This window comes from Neoarius graeffei, chromosome 8 (assembly GCF_027579695.1).
Source record: "Neoarius graeffei isolate fNeoGra1 chromosome 8, fNeoGra1.pri, whole genome shotgun sequence".
Classification (NCBI taxonomy): domain Eukaryota; kingdom Metazoa; phylum Chordata; class Actinopteri; order Siluriformes; family Ariidae; genus Neoarius; species Neoarius graeffei.
Window position 1 is genome coordinate 7488513 of NC_083576.1, and position 24313 is coordinate 7512825.

Here is a 24313-nt window from a genome sequence, read left to right on the forward strand (position 1 = left end):
AAACAAAAAGTGAGGTCATGGTTCTGCGTATATGCTTTAAGCTAGTCCTGTTGGTCCAGGGAATCGAGCCAGCAACCTTCTGGTCCCAAAGCTGTTTCTCTAAAGGCTTCCCTTAAATACATCAGTGTTTGTTTGTTTGTTTGTTTTTTTTTGCTTACTGCTGTTGTCATAATCCCCTGCACAATCACTGATTTCTCACTAATACTGGTAGTAAACCTCCCACTACTATCTGAGCCCTGGTGTCCTTTGACTCGTGCTGGAAACACGGCCACAGAGTGAATAAAACAAGCCCCTCCCCAATTAATGTGGCTGTCACAGTCCTTGACTTATGTTTAAGGCCAACCCCCAACCATTATGAAATATTTCTAATCATGTTTTTGTTCCATCTTTAATGAAATTGCTCTTCAGCTAAAGATAGTCACACAAATGAGGCCACAAAATGTTATGTTTTGCAAAAATGTATTATTCACATGTTCTCCATTAGTTATGCTTAATTATCCACACTTGAAATAAACACAGGAAAAAATATTGAATATAAGCAAATTTATTGAATATGCCTTCGCAGATTATTGTAAACAGATATGATTATCAGCTTCTCTGTTTTTTTCTGCTGTCATTTACAGTATTTTTGCTTCTAGAAATAAATATATGTCCCATAGCAAGAACTGAAAATGAAGTCTAGTGTTCAAGGTCAAGCTCAGGGTTTGTTCAACCTGCTTTCTGGAACCCACCCTGGCTTTGAAATCAGTGAGACTCAGATCCAGGTGATGACCATAAGATTGTGTCTGTAGACCTCACATTACAGGATTATTTGGGTTGATATTCAGTTCCGGCCAGGCTTGAATCAGGAACGCCACCAGGATTATCAGATGGAGTGAACTGGACCCAAAATCAGCCCAATTATCCTCTCGTGTGGGGCGAGCCTTACTCAACACTTAATTCTGAACAATATTATCTCCAGGTTCTGGGCACCACATTGATACATGATATATGATTTTCTGTCCTTTCACTTTTGCCGGAACACAAGCACAACGGTGAGCGATACAACTTAGATTTAAGTCCAACACACATCCTTTTTGAAAATCCACTGAAAGGTTACTTTTGTTGAAACTCAGAATATATTCATTATTCAGAATGATGATTAAGAGAATGCATTTGGAACATTTTTAATTAAGTTGATTTTTTACATTTATTGTGTATTCAATAAAATTCAGAGGTAGATGATTGACACCACAAAATCTCCACAAAGTTCAAGTTAAATAATAATAATAATAATAATAATAATAATAATAATAATTTTAAAAAAGAATGGGAAAAAAAGAATCAAACTCTGGGGGGGGCATCAGGAGATATTTTAAAAATGGATATGGAATAAATGATGTTGCATCGTAGTTTATCTAATATGTTGAATTTCAGGAAAATTGATTGAACATTTCTTATCAGATCTTGGAAATCAACCGAAGATTATTTTTTTTTTCCTTTTGGTATATTTCTATATTTATTTTATGTTTAGAAATAAACTATTATAATTGTGAAATGAAAAAAAGAAATAAAGAATCATAATGATGTATTTGTAGTGTTACTGTGTGTTATGTTACTTCATGTTCTGTTATGTTTGGTTTTCTTCACACCAGAGTACACACACTCATCACATGAACCAGCATTTCTCTTTTCAGCTTTGGCTTCCTGTTTGGAGAATTTCAGAGCTGCGTAATTCACTGTTTCAGCTTCATGTTCCTGGAAAAAATAATAATATCAAAGCAAAAACAAAATAAGAATTTCAGCTCAAAGTAAAAAACAGACAATACGGGTACTTCACTCACTGTATAAAAGTTATAGCAGAAAGTGTTTATGTATCTGCACACGTACCTCCATCGTTCCTTGAGAAGCCTTCACTATTAATACAGAAACACACTTATCAGTCTTTCTGATGGTCAACAATAGTTAAATATGTATACTGCTGTGAGGTAAAGTATATTGGTGGACAAAAACACTTACATCTACAGTTTTCACATTTTCTTCTCCTCAGTATGATATAAATGAGGCAGAAAATCAGAAGTGCACAAAAACCCAAAGCCGTTCCCAAACCGAACACTGAGGAGTGCAGAGATCTGGTCACTTCTGAGAATGTTAGGAAGATATGAACAGTTTATGGGAGATGATAAGAAATATATATATGTATGTATATTTCTTACATGCACAGTCCTGTGCAAAAGTCTTACAGAGATGTAAAGAAATGCTGTCGACCAAAAATGGCTTAAAAATAATGAAATGAAATAAAAAATAAAAATACTAAAAACAGTAAACCATAAAAAATGAAACAAAGTCAGTATTTGGTGTGAGATGAAATTTCCTTTGCTTTAAAAAAAAAAATAGTCGTCTCAGGCACAGTGAGGACAGTTTTATAAGGAAATGAGCTGTAGGTTTTACTGAGCATCTTACAGAACCAGACACAGTTCTTCTGGACACTTTGACTCAGTAGCCTTCGTTATGCTTTCTTTTTTTATCTGAAAAGTGCACTCTTATGGAATATGCTGCTCAGATACATTTTTTTTCCTGTAGCATTTAATTTTGTGCTGGGAAAACAAAAAAACAAACAAACAAAAAACATTTGGAACTCTAAAATGTTTTTGTGCTGACTCAGTAATGTAGAAGTCATAAAATAGGAATCGATAACAAAGTTTGTATGAAAAGGGTGCCAAGACTTTTGCACAGTACTATACACCAGCAGTGTTACCTGATTTCTCTTGTGTGTTCATGTTTGTGCTGTTTCCATGCAGCATTGTTTCAGATGCCACTGAATTATCACACAGAGCTGGTTTCAATGTTCCTGATGCAATAATAACATTCGCACATATCAATATTTATCATTAATATCTAAAAGTCTGAATATCACTCTCACTAAAACTCATACAAACAGTAATATAGAGCACAGTGTTACTACATTCAGCCAGTCACACGGTTCATTTCAGTCCAAATCCTACCTTTTACTTTTAATTGAGTCCCAGATGAAAACGTGAGTCCACAGTAGTACATGGCTTCATCAGACAGCGTGGCCTTTGAAATGATCAGACTGAAGCAGTTTCCACTTTTATTAATCTGAAAATGGGAATTTTGGAATTCACTGTGAAACGTTTCTTCAGCAGGGTTGAACGGTCCAGCGATAAACACGGGCGTTTTTTTATTTTGTTGCTTAACCAAGAAAAGTTTTCCTCCTTTGTTCTGGAAAATACAACACCGTAGAGTCACCGAGCCACAGATATCCACACTGAGCTCTTCATCAGGCTGATAAACTTCTGCGTCGGTGAGGGATTGTGCAGCAATCCAGAGTCTGTCAGTTTGCATTGTGCCTAGAAAAGCAAATGTGTTAATTGGGAAACTTAAATAAATAAATAACAATATCCAGGAATAATAATAATAATAATAATAATAATAATAATAATAATTATTATTATTATTATTATTATTATTATTATTATTATTATTATTAATTTATTTATTTTTACAAAATTAATCTAAAGACTTTTACTGATCACTTTTACAGATCACACTAAGCTAGTTTAGAGTTTTAGTCTCTATAGGTTTTTTTTAGTACTCTGTGATAATAAGAAACCATCAATAATGATGAAAATAAGCATCAGACAATATTTAAATCAGTCAGCCGTAATGCTGAGACATTTTACTTACACATGGTGCTGAAGATCAAAACTAAAATCCACAAACCAGCCATTTTTCATTACATTGAAATTCTAGTGTTCGTATCTCACTGACGAATAGAATATGAATGTACTTGAAGCATGCTTTGAATTTATATTTATACTCTCGGCACTCTGTACTGAACACGCCCCAGGATATGACATGATTGGTTGGACAGGATCAGCAGCCACATGGTTTTCTCAACATCAGCTCACTTTTTTTTTTGTTCCATTTTTGTCACCTTGACAAAGGTCTCAAAATGGAAATGTGGTTTACTTTGACACGCACTCGCTCACATGTGTGCTTCATTGTAGTTTCTTGAAAATCCTTTCTTATTTCTTCTTGTAGAACATCTCAAGAAAGTATTCATGGAAAACTGGAGAAATCAAAGGAGAAGATAGGGCAGTTTTTTTATGAGAAATAATATTATCAGTAATAAACTGAGAGAAAAGTAGATTTTTTTAATATTCATATTTATATTACATTGTTGTGTATATATATATATATATATATATATATATATATATATATATATATATATATATATATATATATATATGTATGATTGTGTGTGTGTATTCAATACCATATGTATATGAATATTTATAGTATTTTGTTAATTTATTAGTTTAGATATAAATATTTAAAAAAAAAAGTATTTATATGAATTCAAGAATTAATGAGTGTGACATCCACCCTCATTTTCTTTAGTTTGTCAAACTGTATGAAATCATTATGTATTCATAATGAGTGAATGGCGTCGTCTCGAGAGGTGGCTTCATTTTGTTCTGTGAGACAGGATGGCTTTATTCAGTAAGAACAAGTGTTGGCATAAACCTCACATGGTGCACACATGGCACCGATTCTGGTTTACAAAGTTTGAATATATGTCTATCTATCTATCTATCTATCTATCTATCTATCTATCTATCTATCTATCTATCTATCTATCTATCTATCTATCTATCTATCTATCTATCTATCTATCTATCTATCTATTTTACAATCTGAGCTGTTTAAACCCTTGACTGCACTGTGAAACATAGCACCTGATTTTTTAAACAGATTGCAAAAAATCAGTGGTGCTTCTTGCCTTTTAGTTCTCATGAAACAAAAGACCTGTAAATAGCATTCAAACTACGGAACTTCAGTCCATCCACAGGGTTGTGGAGGAAGCTGGATCCAATCCCAGATGACTTCCGGTTAGAGGCGGGGTTCATCCTGAGCAGGTCACTCATCTATCGCACCATCAACATTTGAACATCTTCACACTCACATTCACACCTATGGACCATTTAGAGGAGCCGAGTTGACCTCATCCATAAATATGTGATTGGACTGTGGGAGGAAACCAGAGCACCCGGAGGAAACCCACACAAGCATGAGGAGAACATGCCAACTCAACATAGAATGACTCCAAATCGGCCATAAGGTTCAAACTCAGAACCTTCTGGATATAAGGCGACATTTTATATAGATAAAAATAGTCAATAATTATAATTGACAGTTCCATTAAAGCTAAAGTAACAAGTCTGATTTGAAAATGTAAGGAGGAGACAGGACAGATATTTGTGTTAAAGTGTTTGAAGTGAAAGTAAAGTTGTCAGAAAAATAAATACTCAAAGTAGAGATACCTGAGAACTTGAGTTAAGGGCCGGAATGAAGTCTTTACTTCCCATCAGGTGATCAACAAACAAGAAAACAGGAAACCAGAACTTGAGTCAAAACCAGAATAACACTTGTGAAAATAAACAGACTTGGTCACACCTTGAAGCTTAACCAACACATAGAGTACACTTTGCAAAGTCTCTGTGGTGTGTGTGTGTGTGTGTGTGTGTGTGTGTGTGTGTGTGTGTGTGTGTGTGTGTGTGTGTGTGTGTGTGTGTGTGTGCATTGTTGGTGATTGTGTGAGTGAGTCCAGTTGTGTGCAATCAGTATGTAGCTGAACCAACAGTCAGGAGAGAGTTTGTGATGGTTGATGTGATGGTTTCTCAGAGTTGGAGTCTGCAGCGGTCAGGTCTCGATGCCATTGCGTGCTCTGGGAATCGGAGTGCGGAATGGACTCTGGTGCTGACATGACACACTATTAGTTAAACTTGGGGACGGGGGGAAATATCTCGAGGAGTTACTTTAAACATGTGTCCAGGAGTGAAAATATATATATATTTTTTGAATATCAGCAAATTATTTAATATATCTTTTTATAATATAAGTTTAGTTTAAACAAATACCATGTCAGATTATTTCTAGGCTTTTCCATATTTTTTTTTCCTTTGAATATAATTTTGCTTTGGCATGAAATCTATCTGTCAGCAACATGAGGCAAGTTCAAGCTCAAAATTTGCAAACATTTGTAAAATTAATAAGAATTATGATGGCGTACCTCACTCCATCCCCGTCTAGTCCAGAAGGAATGATGTAAAGTGGGCGCAATAAATGTTGCAAGCTAAATACACTAAGTACAAGCTACAGTGGTGCTTGAAAGTTTGTGAACCCTTTAGAATTTTCTATATTTCTGCATAAATATGACCTAAAACATGATCAGATGTTCACACAAGTCCTAAAAGTAGATAAAGAGAACCCAGTTAAACAAATGAGACAAATATATTAGACTTGGTCATTTATTTATGGAGGAAAATTATACAATGTGACATATCTGTCAGTGGCAAAAGTATGTGAACCTCTAGGTTTGGCAGTTAATTTGAAGGTGAAATTAGAGTCAGGCATTTTCAATCAATGGGATGACAATCAGGTGTGAGTGGGCACCCTGTTTTATTTAAAGAACAGGGCTCTATCAAAGTCTGATCTTCACAACACATTTTTGTGGAAGTGTATCATGGCACGAACAAAGGAGATTTCTGAGGACCTCAGAAAAAGCGTTGTTGATGCTCATCAGGCTGGAAAAGGTTACAAAACCATCTCTAAAGGGTTTGGACTCCACCAATCCACAGTCAGACAGATTGTGTACAAATGGAGGAAATTCAAAACCATCGTTACCCTCCCCAGGAGAGGTCAACCAACAAAGATCACTCATGACCTTGAGTTAGACATTTCAGAGTCACTCAATGTCAAAGGTCATGGTGGCAACTGAAAAACCCATATGGGACTTCTTATATGTTGATAATGGTAAACATCTGGCTATCATTAACCATTTTAAATTTATAGCCCTTTGAAAACCCATGACTTTGAATTTGGCCTTCCAAGGTCAATCAAGGTCAAAGATCATGGTGCCAAATAAAAGCCCATATTGCACTTCCTATAAGTTGATGATGGTAAATATCTGTCTGCCATCAACTGTTTTCATGTTACAGCCCTCTGAAAATCTGTGACCTTGAGTTTGATCTTTCAAGGTCACTCAAAGTCAAAGATCATGGTGCCAAATGAAAGGCCATATGGGAGTTCTTATATGCTCATGAGAGTAAACATATGTCTATCGGCAACGGTTTTGAGTTATAATGGAAATATGTTATTTTGACCAATGACATTGACTCCCCGACCTTTAACCCCAACTGCTATGGAGATTGTCCAAGCTACCCCACCATGCAGCATATGTTTGGAAGCAGAAATGAAAGATGTACATTTGTGTTTTGGTTTGAAGTCAAAAATGATGCATTTGAAGAAAGTTATCACAAAAAAAGACTTTGACCTGTCCAGTGACCTTGAGGCAATCACCAACAAAATTTAATCAGATAATCTACGGACCACTGCTCACTTAGCCTAAAAATTTGAAGTCAATCGGCGTGAAGTTATAACCCTTTGAAAACCCATAACCTTGAGTTTGACCTTTCAAGGTCACTCTAGGTCAAAGGTCATAATGCCAACTGAAAGCCTATATGGCACTTCCTATAAGTTGAAATAGTAAATACCTGTCTACCATCAACCGTTTTCAAGTAATAGCCCTCTGAAAATCTGTGACTTTGAGTTTGACCTTTCAAGGTCACTCAAGGTCAAAGATCATGGTGCCAAATGAAAGGCCATATGGGAGTTCCTATATGCTCATAACAGTAAACGTCTGTCTATTGGCAACCGTTTTTGAGTTATAATGGAAAATATGTTATTTTGACCAAAAGGTTGACCTTTCCGGTGACCTTGACCTTCACCTTGACCCGATTACACCCAAAGTTTAATCAGATAATCTACGGCCCATTGCCCACCTACGCTGAAAATTTGAAGTCAACTGGTGCAACTGTCTAGACGCTAGATTGTTAACAGTCAGACACAAACACAAACCTCACTGATTACAATACTTCGCCCCACTTACTCCATCGCGGTTGAGGTAATAACAGGCACGGATTTGACCCTCAGTTCACCTGAGAGTGACCATCCTGGAACATGGGCGTGTCCGTGTGGTGTTCTGTTTCTCATGAAGAACAAACATCACCTCAAAATTTGACCATCATGGTGATTCATCAGGGTGCACAAACTATTGACACTGTAATGTTCTGTATTGTACATTAAACACTGCAATTGCTGAGCAACTCATTTTGTCTGTGTAGTTTATTATTAATGATATATAAGGAATAACATTTTATTATGAATGCATGCTGGGAAATCTGTATCATGTTATATCTGAATTTATATTGATTAATTTCATTATAAAATGTCATTATCTCTGACTGTTTCAATGCACTGACACTGGAGACTCCTTCCTTTAATATTAAATAAAATCTAGAAAGTCTTGAGTCTTATCTGTAATTTTTGATAAATAAAATCTCATAAATCCCAGAAGTAAACAGCAAAGTCATGTCCTGCTCTGTGACCTGAAACAGATCAGTTATAAAAGGGACTAAAGGCTGAACAGTAAATCAAATAAACAAGACACTGAATAAGAAGAAGAAGAAGTCAATTGTATTACAACTTTTTTTTACACCTAGATTTGACTATCAGAGCTGGACACTGCCTCCTAGTGGTTAAAACTGGTGTAGAGTTAAATCATTTGTGTAAACAGTTGTTTGGTCGCTGCTGGAGAAAGCTGTGAGTTTAAATGTAATTGAACTGAATCCAAATTTCAGATCTCTGGTCTGGTGAAGTGCATTATGGGATTGTCTTGTCTGAGAAGGAGACACTCTATGCTGCCTTCAAATCCCACCTTTTCTCAGGAGAGGACAAACACCACTCAGAAATACCTTACCTCGTACCTTGATCAGGTCTTCATCCGTCTTTCAACGGGTCTGCCTGCTCACAATTACTCAGATGAGATTTGGCGGACTTTAGGAGACGCCGCCAATTTGCGCGATCTGAGGCGATGCGCTTCCCCAACTCAATATCGCAATCTTCTCCTAGGAACATCTTTAGATCACTGCTTATGGCTTTTATTAGATGATGTCTTGGGCATCCAGCAGCGCGAGAACCATGGGAGGGGATCCAGTCTAGTAAAAACTTAGGAAGCCTGCCATCAGGCATACGGGCAACATGACCGAAGTATAGGAGGCAGGCGTAGCTAGTGGTGATACCCAGACTACAGCATCCAGTGCGATTCCTGATTTCCACATTAGAAATGTGGTCATAAAATCGTACTTTAAGGATACGACGCAGACAGTTATGATGGAAGGCATCCAGCCGATGCAACTGCTGCAGTTTAAGAGCCCAGGTAGCACAGCCATATAAGGGAGGTGTTATGACCCCACATTCGTAGAATTTAATCTTGGAGAGAGAAATTCCTCTGTTCCTTCAGATGTTATTGAGGGCATTAAAGGCATTAGATGCTAGGCCGATCCTCATGTTAATTTCTTTGTCAATAGATCCATCACTGGAGATCGTAGAGCCAAGGTAGCAAAAGTGGTTCACTTGTTCCAGGTGTGCACCATCAACCTCTAGATCTAGCATCTCAGACCAGTGGTAGGGGCGCTGGTTGTGAAACTTACTGATGAGCATGATCTTGGTCTTGTTGACCCCTATCTGTAGGCCGGCTACCTTGCCGAAATTCCTGATGTTAGTGGTGGTTTCTTGTAAACCAGCAACGGAACTATCCAGGGCAGCTATGTCATCGGTGTAGTCCATGTCAGTAACAAAGATAGCAGGGTATCGTGAGCTCCTGCGGCGTTGGAGTAAGAAGCCACTCGATATGGACTTCTCATTGATGGCTTGTTCCATTACCCAGTTCAGGACAATGTTGAAGATTGAAGGGGCTTGGATATCGCCTTGCCCTGTCCCGGATTTCACCTTGAACCAATCTGTTAAATTGTCTTCGACACGCACTGCACTCACGGTGTTACAGTAAAAGGCTTTGAAGATGTTGATATACTTGTTTGGGAACCCGTAGTGCTCCAGGGCAGACCAGATGTATTCACGATTTACCGAGTCAAAGGCAGCTTTGAAGTCGATGAAGTTAATGTAGAGTGGTAGATTATAGTCAAGAGCACGCTCTATTATGACTCTTAAGGAAAAGAGTTGGTCTGTACAGGAACGTTTTTTTCTGAAGCCGCATTGGTTCTCACGGAGTGTGGTTTCGATTCCATCAGACAATCTCGTGATGATGATGATTTGGAATAGCTTGGATGCAACACAGTGGAGAGTAATTCCTCTGTTGTTTTCACAATAGGGAAATCCCCCTTCTTACCTAGTTTAGTAACTCAGAAATGATGTTTATATAAGACTCGGCCTTCTGATTGGAAGACAGTGCTGGACTATTTATTTATTCATTTGTTTTTGTTTGACACATTTGTTTGTACATTAATATGTGCTCCTCAATTATTCATCAGAATTTGTATTTGTTGTTGATTGTTGTGTTGTTTATGTTGCTCTGGTCAGTGAACTTCATTGGTTTTGTTACAGGAGTTTCAACACCATGGACAGCGACACACTGCACTTCTCACTGATCTCAAACTCTGGGGAAAAAAAAAAAATTAAATCATCATTAATTACTCTCATCAGTCTGGAATGTATTTATTTATTTATTAATCAATCCCATCCTGAATATTAAGCAATATTTATCAAGCCAGCAGAGTGCATTACATGTTTATATTATATTAATAGTGGGGCTGTTAAGCTCTTATTATCAGAAGAATTGTGCACAAAATGAAAAAAGCATGAAACTTTCAGAGTTTGTTCTTGAAGGCATAAGCTTTAATTTGAGACGTGGAGGCATTCTCAGTTTGACCTCTGGGGTCAGCTAGAGGTCATTGACCTCCATGATGGCACATTTCTATGCATGAAATTAGAAAAGGCTGTATCTTAACATCTAAATGTGATGTAAATGTAAAATAAATGTGTTTTTCCATGTTACTGGGCATGAAAAAATCATATATAATACTGATATTCCTCTTAGGGGTAACTTCAGGGGTCAGGTAGAGGTCATTGACCTTTGAAATTTGAAGTTTCTATGCATGACATTCTAGACGGGTGTATCTTAGGATCTAAATGTGATAGAAATGTGAAATTAATGTGTATTTCCTTGTTTCTGACCATGAGAAACCCATTTTTAATTCTGGTATTACTCTTACGGGTCATCTCTGGGGTCAGCTAGAGGTCACTGACCTCCAGCATAATGCATACAGTATCTATGCACGAAATTAGAAATGGGTGTATCTTAGGTTCTAAATGTGATAGAAATGTAAACTAAATGTGTATTTCCATGTTTCTGGCCATGATAAACTAATTTCTAATACCGATATCATTTTTATAAGTCACCTCTGAGGTCAGCTAGAGGTCACTGACCTCCACGATAATGCATTTCTAAGCATGAAATTAGAAACAATCTATCTTTGGATTAAAATGTGAAATACTGTAAATGTAAAGTTAATATATGATTCCATGTTTCTGGACATGACACAACTCATTTCTGATAAGTAAAACATCTCCAGTGGTCACAAACTATGTCAGAAGCTGAACACAGTTGCCCCATTTCCATTGATAATTTCAAAGTGAGTAATGTTTTGGAGCATTTGCTCTCATTTGCACTAGAGTTGAAGAATACAGTATATTGTAGTTTAATTTTCAGTCATTTTAATGTTGGACATTGATAGGGCAATTCTAAATTCACAGGAATAACTATATGTCAGTCTAGCAGAGGTAGAGATTCAACGGAATTTTCATGTTCATGTTTTGTGCGTAGCCCATTATTTTCCCGTGGTTCAGAGTGGGGCAAGGGGTGTGGTTTTCCCACGCTTGGAACCTTCAAAACCTGTGTGCTGCTCTCTCTTTCTCACTCTCTCCCAACACTGTTCAGCAGCATGGGAAAATAAACAGTAGACTCAGTAGTACAAGTGCACCCTTGTGTGTTTTCTTTCCTTTCTTTAATAATATCAGTATTCTTTAGTAATATCAGTATCAAAAATGGGTTTCTCATGGTCAGAAACAAGGAAATACACATTAATTTCACATTTCTATCACATTTAGATCCTAAGATACACCCGTCTAGAATGTCATGCATAGAAGCTTCAAATTTCAAAGGTCAATAACCTCTACCTGACCCCTGAAGTTACCCCTAAGAGGAATATCAGTATTATATATGATTTTTTCATGCCCAGTAACATGGAAAAACACATTTATTTTACATTTACATCACATTTAGATGTTAAGATACAGCCTTTTCTAATTTCATGCATAGAAATGTGCCATCATGGAGGTCAATGACCTCTAGCTGACCCCAGAGGTCAAACTGAGAATGCCTCCACGTCTCAAATTAAAGCTTATGCCTTCAAGAACAAACTCTGAAAGTTTCATGCTTTTTTCATTTTGTGCACAATTGTTATGCTTAACAGGCCCACTATAAAATATTTAATGTATTTTGTGTTCCGTTAATGTCACTTCCGACCCCGATCCAGGCTTGAGGTAAACTGTGTTTGGTTGTGTGGCCCATTCCTTTTTGCACACTCACACATATGAACAATTTAGAGGAGCCAGTTAACCTAACCTAACCTGCATGTCTTTGTACTGTGGAGGAAACTGGAGCACCCAGTGGAAACCCACACAGACACGGGGAAAACATGCAAACTCCACACAGAAAGGCCCTCGTCAGCCACCGGGCTCGAACCCAGAACCTTCTTGCTGTGAGGTGACAGTGCTAATCATGACACCACCATTTTGTGATCCAGATATTCTTTATCAGCCTTGCAGCGTAGGACGACTGATGAAAAGCTGTGTGAGAGCTGTAGCCTGGGACAAGATGGATACAATATGTGATGGATTATTCAGGAATGATGACTGATTGTGAAATTGGTTCCATATCTGTGGCAAAATGTATGGAAGTGTAATATCTCCTGGTCCTGTTAACTGTTGAATTGATTCAGGACATTTAAAAAAATATATTTTCTGTAGAATTAGTTTCCAGTTTAATAATTATGTACTGTGTGATGTAATATGGAAAATGATGTAGTTAGAATTTCAGTGTAGAAATTCAAATTGAAATGTCTCCCATCTGTTTTAACACCCATCTGGTTCTACACACAAAATTACACAAAAAAACACAAAAGTAAGTGCTGAGGATGAAGGGTGTTGGGAGAAACCTTTCCATCAGGTCCGTCATGTAGTGAGAGTGAGAGCAGTGATGAAGATTTTGAGGAAGAGATGAAGACCAGAGCAATAAAAGAGACAAAGGCAGTGAAAGTGAGTTGAGCAGTGAGGTGAACTGAAGTAGTGATGAAGATCATCTACAGCAGGAGATGAACAGTTTAGAAAAAAATGAAAAGTAGCAGTTGAAAAATATCACCAAGACACAGACAAGAACTGTTTTAACTTTATAGACAAGTGAAATTAGAAAATGAATTCATAGATTAAATTGAGCGTAAAAGTAAATGAAAAGTAAATGACATCATTATCACAGTTTAATGTATTTTATCAACCTGATCACTCAAAGGAACCACTTTATTATCTTTAACTCTGAACTTAAAAGTCAAACCACAAATAAACATTAAATTAATAATTTACAACTTATTGAAAGAAACCCAGTGTATGAAAGTCAGTATGAAAGAGCTGGAAGAGCTGAACACACTTCACCGTTGGTCAAAGCTGCTGTTGGATGACAGTTGAGGTCAGTTGTGAGCTATTGTTAGTCTTCCTGTTTAAGCGCAGTGATGTGCCAACAGATACTTGTGCAAAATGCTGTAACCACAATGAACAGGATGTAATAATGCACATGAAAGTGAACCTGAGTGCTGAACATTCAATCGCTCAACTGTCTCTGACACTGCTGTCTGGGTGACGCTGAAGTCTCCAGTGTGTCACTTCACTCAGAGTCGAGATCTAATGTTGAACAATCTGGATGATCTGGATTTTCTATTCAGTGATCAAAATCATTCATGAAGCTCAGAGTAAAAGTACGACATTTATTTTTACAAACAAGTGTTGGAGATGGATGTCGCAGAGAGCAATGAGAACATTGAGAGATACAATATACACTCAGATGTGTGACATTTATTTTACAAATATTCATTTATACAAAAACAATAACAACAACAACACTAAAGTGTTCTGGGTCTTTTATGATAAATATTACAGTTCCACATACATCACATGAGAGTACACCAAATCATCCCGTCCTCCAGGTTTAACTTTTCTCTTCAACATCTGTGAAGCTTCATAAGTCAAACTGTCACCAACAGATTCCTGAGAAAAAAAGAAAGATTTAATTCACTTGGCTACTCTACTACTAGGATATCAGCTCATATACCATGAGTACAGAAAAACAAAATGGAGGAGCGTGTTGCTGAACCAACCGAGGATAAAATAAAAACTCTACTCGAAAACAAATCTCCCAAAAAATATTAAAACAAAAAATGGAATGAAAGTATTTCATGGTAAAAAATTTATCTTTTTTTAAGAATTATTATCGCATTTTACAAAAATTGCTCCTGTCATTTCACTGTTTTGTTTACATTCGTCATCTTTACACAATAAAACTTGTTGATTTTTTTTAGACTGGTTCAAAAGCTCAAAGATGTTTGAAAATTAAACAACTGAAATGTCCACGGAAGAATTAAATAAATGTATGAAGCTGTTCTATACCTCGGCACGACAGCAAGACGGCACTTTCTACACAAAAACAACACTAAAGTCAATTCGTGCAGCCAGCGATAGGTTTTTAAGAAGTCCGACTAAGCGGAAATGATTTTGTCAGATGTTATGTGTAAAGGTTGTTTTTTAATCAAATGTATCAAATTTGTAAAAAAATTAAATAAATAAAAATGCTCTGTTTCCCAAAATCCAGTGAATGAGGAGTGAATAAAACAGTTATTCCACTCAATCTCGTCGTACATGGCTTATAGTCGACTCGGAGCAACTAAAACATCTGATTTGTGAAAAGCTCTGATTTGTGATCGTTCATCTTCACTGATGTTTGTGCTACTTGGAAGGTGATGGTGTAATTGATTATATAATGTACATGTATATCGGGTTACAACAGGACGAGCACTGAGCAGATTTTTTTTTTTTTCTGAGTGGAGAAATACTCCATCAATCAAAATGTAATTCCTGTCAACTAAATACAACCCAAAGCAAAAAGTCTTTACTTACCTGCACATGTACCTGTCCTGTTCCTGGAGAAACTTCTACAGAGGATCCAAATAAAAAATAAAAAAAAAATCACTCATTAGATTATTATTAATTAGTGGTTATCAAGTAATTATTACTATAATTTAATGATAGAAACACTTACTTTTATCCCATTTTCTTCTCCTCAGGAAGAAATAAATGAGACAGAAAATCAGAAGCCCACACAAACCCAAAGCCGTTCCCAAACCGAGCACTGAGGAGTGGAGAGATCTGGTCACTTCTGAGAATGTTATTTCACTATATTATGGATTAAGGATGATTAATTAATAATGAATTATCAGGCATCTGACCTGTTTTCTCTTGTGTGTTCATGTTAGTGCTGTTTCCATGCAGTGTTGGTTCACAGCCCACTGAATTATCACCCAGAGCTGGTTTAGATGTTTCTGATTCAATAGTAACATGTTCACCTGGAAACATTTATCATCATTCACTGACTAAAAGTCTGTAACTCAGTGTAGTTGAAGAAGAAAACACAGTGAACATTTCACTACTTCAGGATTATTTGTCTTCCAGGTTGAACATTTTAATGATAATAAGGAAAAATATCACGACATTAAACCAGGAGTTTAAGAAAGTTTAGTGGAAATCCTACCTTTAATTTTTAAATAAGTTCCATCTGCAAACACAAGGCTGGAGTCCGTCAGTGCACAGTAGTACATGGCTTCATCAGACTGAATGATGTTTAAAATGATCAGATTGAAGCAGTTTGAAGATCTTTCTATTTGGAAACGTGACTTTTGGGATTCATTGGAAAATCTTTCTCCAGCACTTTTATACACCCTGACTATAATCTGAGGCTTTTTTCTGTTTGGTTGCTTAAACCAGGCGATCATCCCAAATACTTTTTCAGAAATACAACACTGCAGAGTCGCCGAGTCTCCGATATCCACACTGAGCTCTTTATCAGGCTGATAAACTCCTGACTCTGTGAGGGATTGTGCAGCAACCCAGCGTCTCCCGGGTTGGACTGGATCTAGAGAAAAAAGAAAAAAACATTGAAAGGTAGAGCAAAAAAGCAGAACACAACACATAATAATGTACAGTATTTCAGATATTAATAAACACCGGGTTATTAACTAAAACCTTAAACAAAGTTTAAGAAAGTTACTTCCACATTCAGCTCACAAAAGTGCTTTAAAACAACAGGTCATAATAATAATAATAATAATAATAATAATAATAATAATAATAATAATAATAATGTTCTAAATAGAAATTATTCAGCAATAATGAAGATGAATATAAATTAAGATTACTCATATTACTTACACATGGTGCTGCAGATGAAACTCAAAATCCAGAAGGTTTTCATGTTTTTTTAAATTATTTCTTATAAATTCGACAGTGTTTGTGTCTCATTTATGAACAGAATGTGAATGTGCTCGAAGCCTGATTTGAATTTATCCTGATACTAAAGACACTCTGCACTAAGGACGTCCCAGAGTATGACACGTGATTGGTTGTTTAAAAAAAAAAGTCATGATAAACAAGCACGTGGTATTCTGATGTAGTTACATCTGCCCCATATTGTATTTTCCATATCTGTGTTTCGGTTTTGCACTGAAAAGAAAAATTATTTTTACCCTCACGTGTGCTGACACTAACACCTCATTGTTATTATTTTAATTGCTGTCTTTATTCAACTTGTTTGTACAAAATCTTCCCTACAGATTCATGATGATCTGGGACAAACACAGCGTCAATACATTTCAATTTTGGCATTTTATCAGATGTTTTTTTTCCGTAAGGCCTTGACAGTCGTGTTCAGATTATAAGTGATGGATGATTTTATGTATTAAATGTGTTTCTACTGTATTGTTTGATCTCTGAAGGCATCTGTAGCCCTGATGGCTGGATTTAATCATTTCCTGTACTGAGGGTGAACTTCCCACCGCAGCTGGATTAGACACTGAGGAGGATTTCCCTCAGAGAGACACGATGGTGCATTTACAAACAGTGCACTAAAAGGCATCATCATCATCATCATCACAAGACTCTGCTGTGGTTTAATGATTCACTTTGTTTCATGTAAAATGTGTCTGAAGTTTTTTTCAACACTGAACTACTTCCTGGTTCTGGGTACTGCATTCACAGGGCATGAGTTTCAAGCCCAGAGGTGGGTGGAGAAAACAAGCCCCGCCCCCAGTTAATGTCGTGGTTGCAGTCATTGACTTTTATGTCCAACACACTTCTGTCTTGAACATACGCAACACTGAGACTTTACTTTTACTCAGAAATTTCAGAATAATGTTTCAGAGCATGTTTTTGTTACATCTTTAATGAAATTGTTTCTTGTTAAAAAAGAAGCAAAATTATACAAATGATACGACAAAACCTTTTATTTTTTCATTAAAACACTGAAAAAGAGCAAGCAAACAAACACACAACAATCAACCCAGCAAACAAATGCACAAACAAAAAAAAATCAATCAGCCCAAAAACTAACAAACAACCCATAAAACAAATAAACAAGCAAACAGTCAACCTGCCAAAAACAAACAAACAAACAAACAAACAAACAAACAAACAAACAAACAAAAGACAATAAGCAGTAATTGTGATCATCTGTACCAAAGTAAAACCTGTAGTCTGGAGGTTTAGCTCTACATTGAAACTGAAAAAAGAAAGAAAGAAAGAAAGAAAGAAAGAAAGAAAGAAAGAAAGAAAGAAAGAAAGAAAGAATACCTTTCATGATGTGACTTTTTTTTTTACAATTCTGCTTCTAGAATGTATATTTGCTGATAAATAATCAGTCAAGTTTTAAATTCCCCCAAATTTTCATTTATTAACCGTTTCTCTGTTACATTCTGATCTCATGATGAAAAGATGAAATAAATTCTCAAATAGTCCAGACACTCACTAAAATATGTTTTTCCTGTTTCTGCAGTGTAATCGCAGCATGTGTTAAACATTATTTCTGTTCCATCTCCCAGTTTTCTTCACATCGGCGTACACACACTCATCCGAAGAGTCAGTTTTCTTTTTTCCAGCTTCGGGTTTCCTCTTGGAGAATTTCAAAGCTGCATAATTCAGTGTTTCAGCTTCAGATTCCTGAAAAATATAAAATAAAATAAATAATAATAGGGCGGCACGGTGGTGTAGTGGTTAGCGCTGCCGCCTCACAGCAAGAAGGTCCAGGTTCGATCCCCGTGGCCGGCGAGGGCCTTTCTGTGTGGAGTTTGCATGTTCTCCCCGTGTCCGTGTGGGTTTCCTCCGGGTGCTCCGGTTTCCCCCACAGTCCAAAGACATGCAGGTTAGGTTAACTGGTGACTCTAAATTGACCGTAGATGTGAATGTGAGTGTGAATGGTTGTCTGTGTCTATGTGTCAGCCCTGTGATGACCTGGCGACTTGTCCAGGGTGTACCCCGCCTTTCGCCCGGAGTCAGCTGGGATAGGCTCCAGCTTGCCTGCGACCCTGTAGAACAGGATAAAGTGGCTACAGATAATGAGATGAGATGAGATGAAAATAATAATAATAATAATAATAATACAGAAAAATAATAAGAAATAAGAAATCCGGGTCAAAGCCATGAAACACACTCAGGACAAAAACAAAACATGGGATTGTTGTGCAAATTTCGTCAAAGTGACTGTAAAATCCGTATCTTAAATCTTTAATGAGCAACATTTCACATCCATGAGAAGGAAAAGTCAAAGTGAGAATCAAACACGAATAAGGGACAGTGATATCAAGAGAGAGAGAAAAACAGACTTACTGCGACACTATAATAATATAAAGAGATAATATAATTTCTTACACACGTACCTGATTCATTCCTTTAGAATCTTCTACAGAAGGGTTCACTATTAATACACAAACACAGTTATTAGTGTTTTAATAGAAATAAAAGTAACTGGAATTTTTATCTGATCACAGAATCACTTACTTTTATCCCATTTTCTTCTCCTCAGTATGAAATAAAAGAGGCAGAAAATCAGAAGTGCACACAAACCCAAAGCCGTTCCCAAACCGAGCACTGAGGAGTGGAGAGATCTGGTCACTTCTGAGAACGTTATGAGCCATGAACGCAGTTTATTGTGAATTATAAAATTATGAGACATCTGAGTGTTTTCTCTTGTGTGTTCATGTTCGTGTTGTGATCACACAGAGCTGGTTTCGATGTTTCTGATTCAGTGGTAAAACTCTGACCTGTAAACATTTATCATGAATCACGGACTAAAAATAAACCCTGAATGCCGTGTTGTTAAAGTTACCAAACACAGTGAACATTTCACTCCTTCACACACTAACAGTAATGAAGAATGAAACGTTTCTACATTTAACCAGCACATTATTCATTTCAGTAGAAATCCTACCTTTAAATTTTAAACCAGTTCCTTCTCCAAACACAGGGTCGGGTCTCGTCAGTGCACAGTAGTACACGGCTTCATCAGACAGCGTGGGGTTTAAAATGGTCAGATTGAAGCAGTTTGTATGTTTTTTAATCTGGAAACGAGGATTTTGGAATTCATTGTAAAACGTTTCTCGACCAGCGTTAAAGAATCTGACGATTATTCGAGGCTGTTTTCTGTTTTGTTGCTTAAAAAAGATCATTTCTTCAACTTCGACTTCAAAAATAAAACACTGCAGAGTCGCCGAGGCTCCGATATCCACGATGAGTTTCTTATCAGGCTGATAAACATCTGGCTCTGAGGATTGTGCAGTAACACGGCGTCTACCAGACTGGACTGGATCTAGAAAAAAACACAACAAAAAAAACATTAATTTCATGAAAAATGCAGCAAATGAAATTAACATCATTTGGAGAAGACTAATCAGCTCCAGTATTTTTTTTTTTTGAGATATAGTTTGGTATTTTAAAATCATCCTAAAGAACCAATAAACAGAATGAGAAGAAAAAAAATACTCACACATGGTGCTAAAGACCAAAACTGAAATCCAGAATCCAGTCATTTTAAATTTCCTTTCGATCTCATTTATAATCAGATTATGAATGTGCATGAAGCAAGGATTTTATTTATACTATCACTGGTCTGGACTGAGCACGCCCCAAATACACCATGTGATTTGTTCTAATAAAAAAAAGGGGGCGGGTGGAGCAGAGACAATAAGCCACGCAGTGTTTTGACCAAACCACATCTCACCCCATTCAGCTCCACTGGTTTCTGTGCACTCACACGTGGAATGGAAACTTCACTGAAGTTTATTTTAAGGCCCAAATCATAACCAGCTTGAAAGAAAATCTTGTGTGAGTCGTTGGATCAGCATTGTTTAAATGGTTTATATCCCAGTGGTCTCTGCACGACCTATTACTGAAAACGGAAACATTTTTGAGGGGTCCAGGAGTGTGAGATCTGGATTTATTTTATTATGATTTAAAATTGGGCATAAACAAAATGTTTCAGATTAAAACTATATATTTCTCATCTCATTATCTCTATCCGCTTTATCCTATTCTACAGGGTCGCAGGCGAGCTGGAGCCTATCCCAGCTGACTACGGGCGAAAGGCGGGGTACACCCTGGACAAGTCGCCAGGTCATCACAGGGCTGACACATAGACACAGACAACCACTCACACTCACATTCACACCTACGCTCAATTTAGAGTCACCAGTTAACCTAACCTGCATGTCTTTGGACTGTGGGGGAAACCGGAGCACCCGGAGGAAACCCACGCGGACACGGGGAGAACATGCAAACTCCACACAGAAATGCCCTCACCAGTCATGGGGCTTGAACCCAGACCTTCTTGCTGTGAGGCGACAGCGCTAACCACTACACCACCGTGCCGCCCTGTATTTGAACTTATAATGAAAAATGTTGGTTTAATTTAAAAAATAATGCGAAATTGGAGCATTTTCACTTGTGATCTGAGGCTTTTGGACTACGCTGGACATATAATTAGAAATAAAGTGAAAAAATCCTCCATAAACAGGGCAGTTGAACTCAATGACCCTCTCACTAGAATTAGAATTAGAATTACTTTATTAATCCCTGGAGGGAAATTCAAATTTGCAACCAAGCTCCTGAATCAAAGAAGAAGTAAACATGTCTAAACATAGAAGATAAAATAGTCTTTCAAAAAGAATAAATGAAAATAAAATAAATTTCATAAGTTCAATAACTTAAGTAAAAGCAAAATGAAGTGATTTTATATACAATGATTCCTCTCTATATATATTGCACCTGAGTTAAGGATACAGTATACATGGTAAGACAGTGTACCACAGTTATACAGTGGCATTGTACAGCTTGAGTGCAGCAGGTAGGAATGATTTCCTGTGTCTCTCAGTTGTGCAGCATGGAAGAATCAGCCGGTTCACTGAACGTGCTCCTGTGGCTGATCAGCTCCTCATGTAGAGGGTGGGAAGGACAGTTTAGGATTGTTTTTATTTTGGACAGTGTCCTCTTCTCCAACACCACTGTCAGAGAGTCCAGTTCCTTGCCTACAACATGGCCGGCCTTCCTGATGAACTTATTGAGTCTGTTAGTGTCCTTCACCTTCAAGCTGCTGCCCCAGCAGACGACAGCATACAGGATGGCACTGGCCACCACAGACTCATAGAACATCTGCAGCATCGTTCAGCAGATGTTGAAGGACCTCAGCCATCTCAGAAAATAGAGACAGTTCTGGACCTTTTTGTATACAGTGTCCACGTTTTTGGACCAGTCCAGTTTATTATCCAAGTACACCCCCAGGTACTTATATCCCTCCACTATGTCCATACTGACCCCTTGGATGTTAACAGGGTTCACCAGAGCCCTGATTCTCTTCAGATCGACCACCAGTTCTTTCATCTTCATCACGTTGAGCTGTAGGTGGTTCTTCCTGCTCCACGTGACAAAGTTATCCACCACCATCCTGTACTCGCTCTCATCACCACAGGTAATACATCCAACCACTGCAGAGTCATCAGAAAATTTCTGGAGGTGGCAGGTCTCTGTGCAGTAGTTGAAATCAGTGGTGTAGAGAGTGAAAAGGAAAGGAGAAAGGACAGTCCCTTGCGGAGCCCCGGTATTCCTGATCACTCTGTCCAACACACAGCACTGCAAGCACGTGTACTGTGGTATGCCAGTCAAATAATCTACAATCCAGGACACCAGTGGGGCATCCACCTGCATCGCTGTCAACTTCTAACCCAGCAGAGCCATCCGGATGGTATCAAAAGCACTGGAGAAATAAAAAAACATGATCCTCACAGTGCTGGCTGGCTTGTCCAGGTGGCCGTAGACTTTGTTGAGCAAGTATATGATTGTATTCTCTACTCCAAGATGGGGTTGGTAGGCGAACTGAAGGGGGGCAAGAAGTGGTTGGACCATAGGCCAGATCTGCTCCAGGATGAGTCTCTCAAGGGTCTTCATAATGTGTGACGTCAATGACACGAGGCTGTAGTCTTTGAGGTCACTGGGAGGCGGCTTCTTCGGTACAGGGATGAGGCTTGATGTCTTCCACAGCACAGGGACCCTCTGATTAAGTTATATTTAATGGTTATTCCATGAAATTGAGTCGTACATGAGCTGCTAGTCAACAAGACACATAGCACTGAGTTAGCTATAATCCATGTACGACAAGATTGAGTGGAATAACTGTTTTATTCTATCCACATTCACTGGATTTTGATAAACAGAGCATTTTTGTTTTTTTGTTTTTTTGCAAATTCGAGGAATAAAATCTTTATACAAAAGCTGTGACCAAATCATTTCTGCTTTGAATGTAAACAAACTGGTGAAAGGAGCAATTTGTGAAAAATGTGATAATTCTTGAAAAATAAAAAAGATACATTCTGACCATCAAAATACTTTCATTCCATCAGTGTAAAGTTACAGCCCTTTGAAAATGCATGACCTTGAGTTTGACCTTTCAAGTTCAAATATCAAGGTGCCAAATGAAAGCCCATATGGCACTTCCAATATGTTGATAATGGTAAATATCTGTCTACCATCAACTGTTTTAAAGTTACAGCCCTCTGAAAATCCATCACCTTGAGTTTGACCTTTCAGGGTCACTCAAGGTCAAAGATCATGGTGCCAAATGAAAGGTCATATGGGAGTTCCTATACACTCATAATAGTAAACATATGTCTATCAGCAACCGTTTTTAGTTATAATGGAAAATATGTTATTTTGACCAAAAGGTTGACCTTTCTGTTGACCTTGACCTTCACCTTGACCCGATTCCCCCCAAAATTTAATCAGGCAATCTACAGACCATTGCCCACCTACCCTGAAAATTTGAAGTCAATTGGTGCAACTGTCTAGATGCTAGATTGTTAAAAGTCAGACACACACACACAAACCACATTGATGACAATACTTCGCCCCGCTTACTCCATCGTGGTTGAGGTAATAACAGGCACGGATTTGACCCTCAGTTCACCTGAGAGTGACCATCCTGGAACATGGGCGTGTCAGTGTGGGGTTCTGTTTCTGCATGAAGAACAAACATCACCTCAAAATTTGACCATCATGATGATTCATCAGGGTGCACAAACTATTGACACTGTAATGTTCTATATTGTACATTAAACACTGCAATTGCTGAGCAACTCATTTTGTCTGTGTAGTTTATTATTAATGATATATAAGGAATAAGATTTTATTATTAATGCATGCTGGAAAATCTGTATCATGTTATATCTGAATTTATATTGATTAATTTCATTATAAAATGTCATTACTTCTGACTGTTACAATGCACTGACACTGGAGACTCCTTCCTTTAATATTAAATACTGTAAAATCTCAAAAGTCTTGAGTATTCTCTTTAATTTTTGATAAATAAAATCTAATAAATCCCAGAAGTAAACAGCAAAGTCATGTCCTGCTCTGTGACCTGAAACAGATCAGTTATTAAAGGGACTGAAGACTGAACAGTAAATCAAATAAACAAGACACTGAATTATAATAATAATAATAATAAGAGGAAGAAGAAGAAGAAGAAGAAGCAGAAGAAGAAGAAGTCAATTGTATTACAACTTTTTTTTTACACCTACATTTGACTATCAGAGCTGGACACTGCCACCTAGTGGTTAAAATTGGTGTAGATTTAAATAATTTGTGTCAACAGTTGTTTGGTCGCTGCTGGAGAAAGCTGTGAGTTTAAATGTAATTGAACTGAATCCAAATTTCAGATCTCTGGTCTGGTGAAGTGCATTATGGGATT

The 24313-nt window shown here is 37.4% G+C and overlaps 2 protein-coding genes across 2 annotated transcripts; both read right to left on the bottom strand.

Moving 5' to 3' along the window:
* Positions 1 to 1537: 1537 nt before the first annotated feature.
* On the bottom strand, positions 1538 to 3773 carry LOC132889998 (uncharacterized). The gene is made up of 6 exons (XM_060926798.1): positions 3688 to 3773; positions 2985 to 3350; positions 2738 to 2830; positions 1999 to 2121; positions 1870 to 1895; positions 1538 to 1737 (listed from the first exon to the last, which is right to left on the bottom strand). Exons 1-6 carry the CDS (start codon positions 3728 to 3730, stop codon positions 1600 to 1602), a joined length of 789 nt encoding a protein of 262 aa, XP_060782781.1. The 5' UTR covers positions 3731 to 3773; the 3' UTR covers positions 1538 to 1599.
* A 10228-nt stretch (positions 3774 to 14001) lies between these two features.
* Positions 14002 to 16536, bottom strand: LOC132890334 (uncharacterized). The gene is made up of 6 exons (XM_060927144.1): positions 16456 to 16536; positions 15779 to 16159; positions 15477 to 15593; positions 15290 to 15379; positions 15148 to 15182; positions 14002 to 14241 (listed from the first exon to the last, which is right to left on the bottom strand). Exons 1-6 carry the CDS (start codon positions 16496 to 16498, stop codon positions 14128 to 14130), a joined length of 780 nt encoding a protein of 259 aa, XP_060783127.1. The 5' UTR covers positions 16499 to 16536; the 3' UTR covers positions 14002 to 14127.
* Positions 16537 to 24313: the final 7777 nt, after the last annotated feature.

What these genes read in the sequence shown, in the direction of transcription:
- LOC132889998 (XM_060926798.1), bottom strand. Translation starts at nt 3,730, where the DNA reads ATGGCTGGTTTGTGGATTTTAGTTTTGATCTTCAGCACCATGT. An exon ending in GAACACACAAGAGAAATCAG is followed by an intron (nt 2,122 to 2,737) that starts GTAACACTGCTG and finishes TAACATTCTCAG; the next exon opens with AAGTGACCAGATCTCTGCAC. An exon ending in AAAATGTGAAAACTGTAGAT is followed by an intron (nt 1,896 to 1,998) that starts GTAAGTGTTTTT and finishes CTGTATTAATAG; the next exon opens with TGAAGGCTTCTCAAGGAACG.
- LOC132890334 (XM_060927144.1), bottom strand. Translation starts at nt 16,498, where the DNA reads ATGAAAACCTTCTGGATTTTGAGTTTCATCTGCAGCACCATGT. An exon ending in TTTCATCTGCAGCACCATGT is followed by an intron (nt 16,160 to 16,455) that starts GTAAGTAATATG and finishes TTTTTTCTCTAG; the next exon opens with ATCCAGTCCAACCCGGGAGA. An exon ending in CAGGACAGGTACATGTGCAG is followed by an intron (nt 14,242 to 15,147) that starts GTAAGTAAAGAC and finishes TTTTTTTCTCAG; the next exon opens with GAATCTGTTGGTGACAGTTT.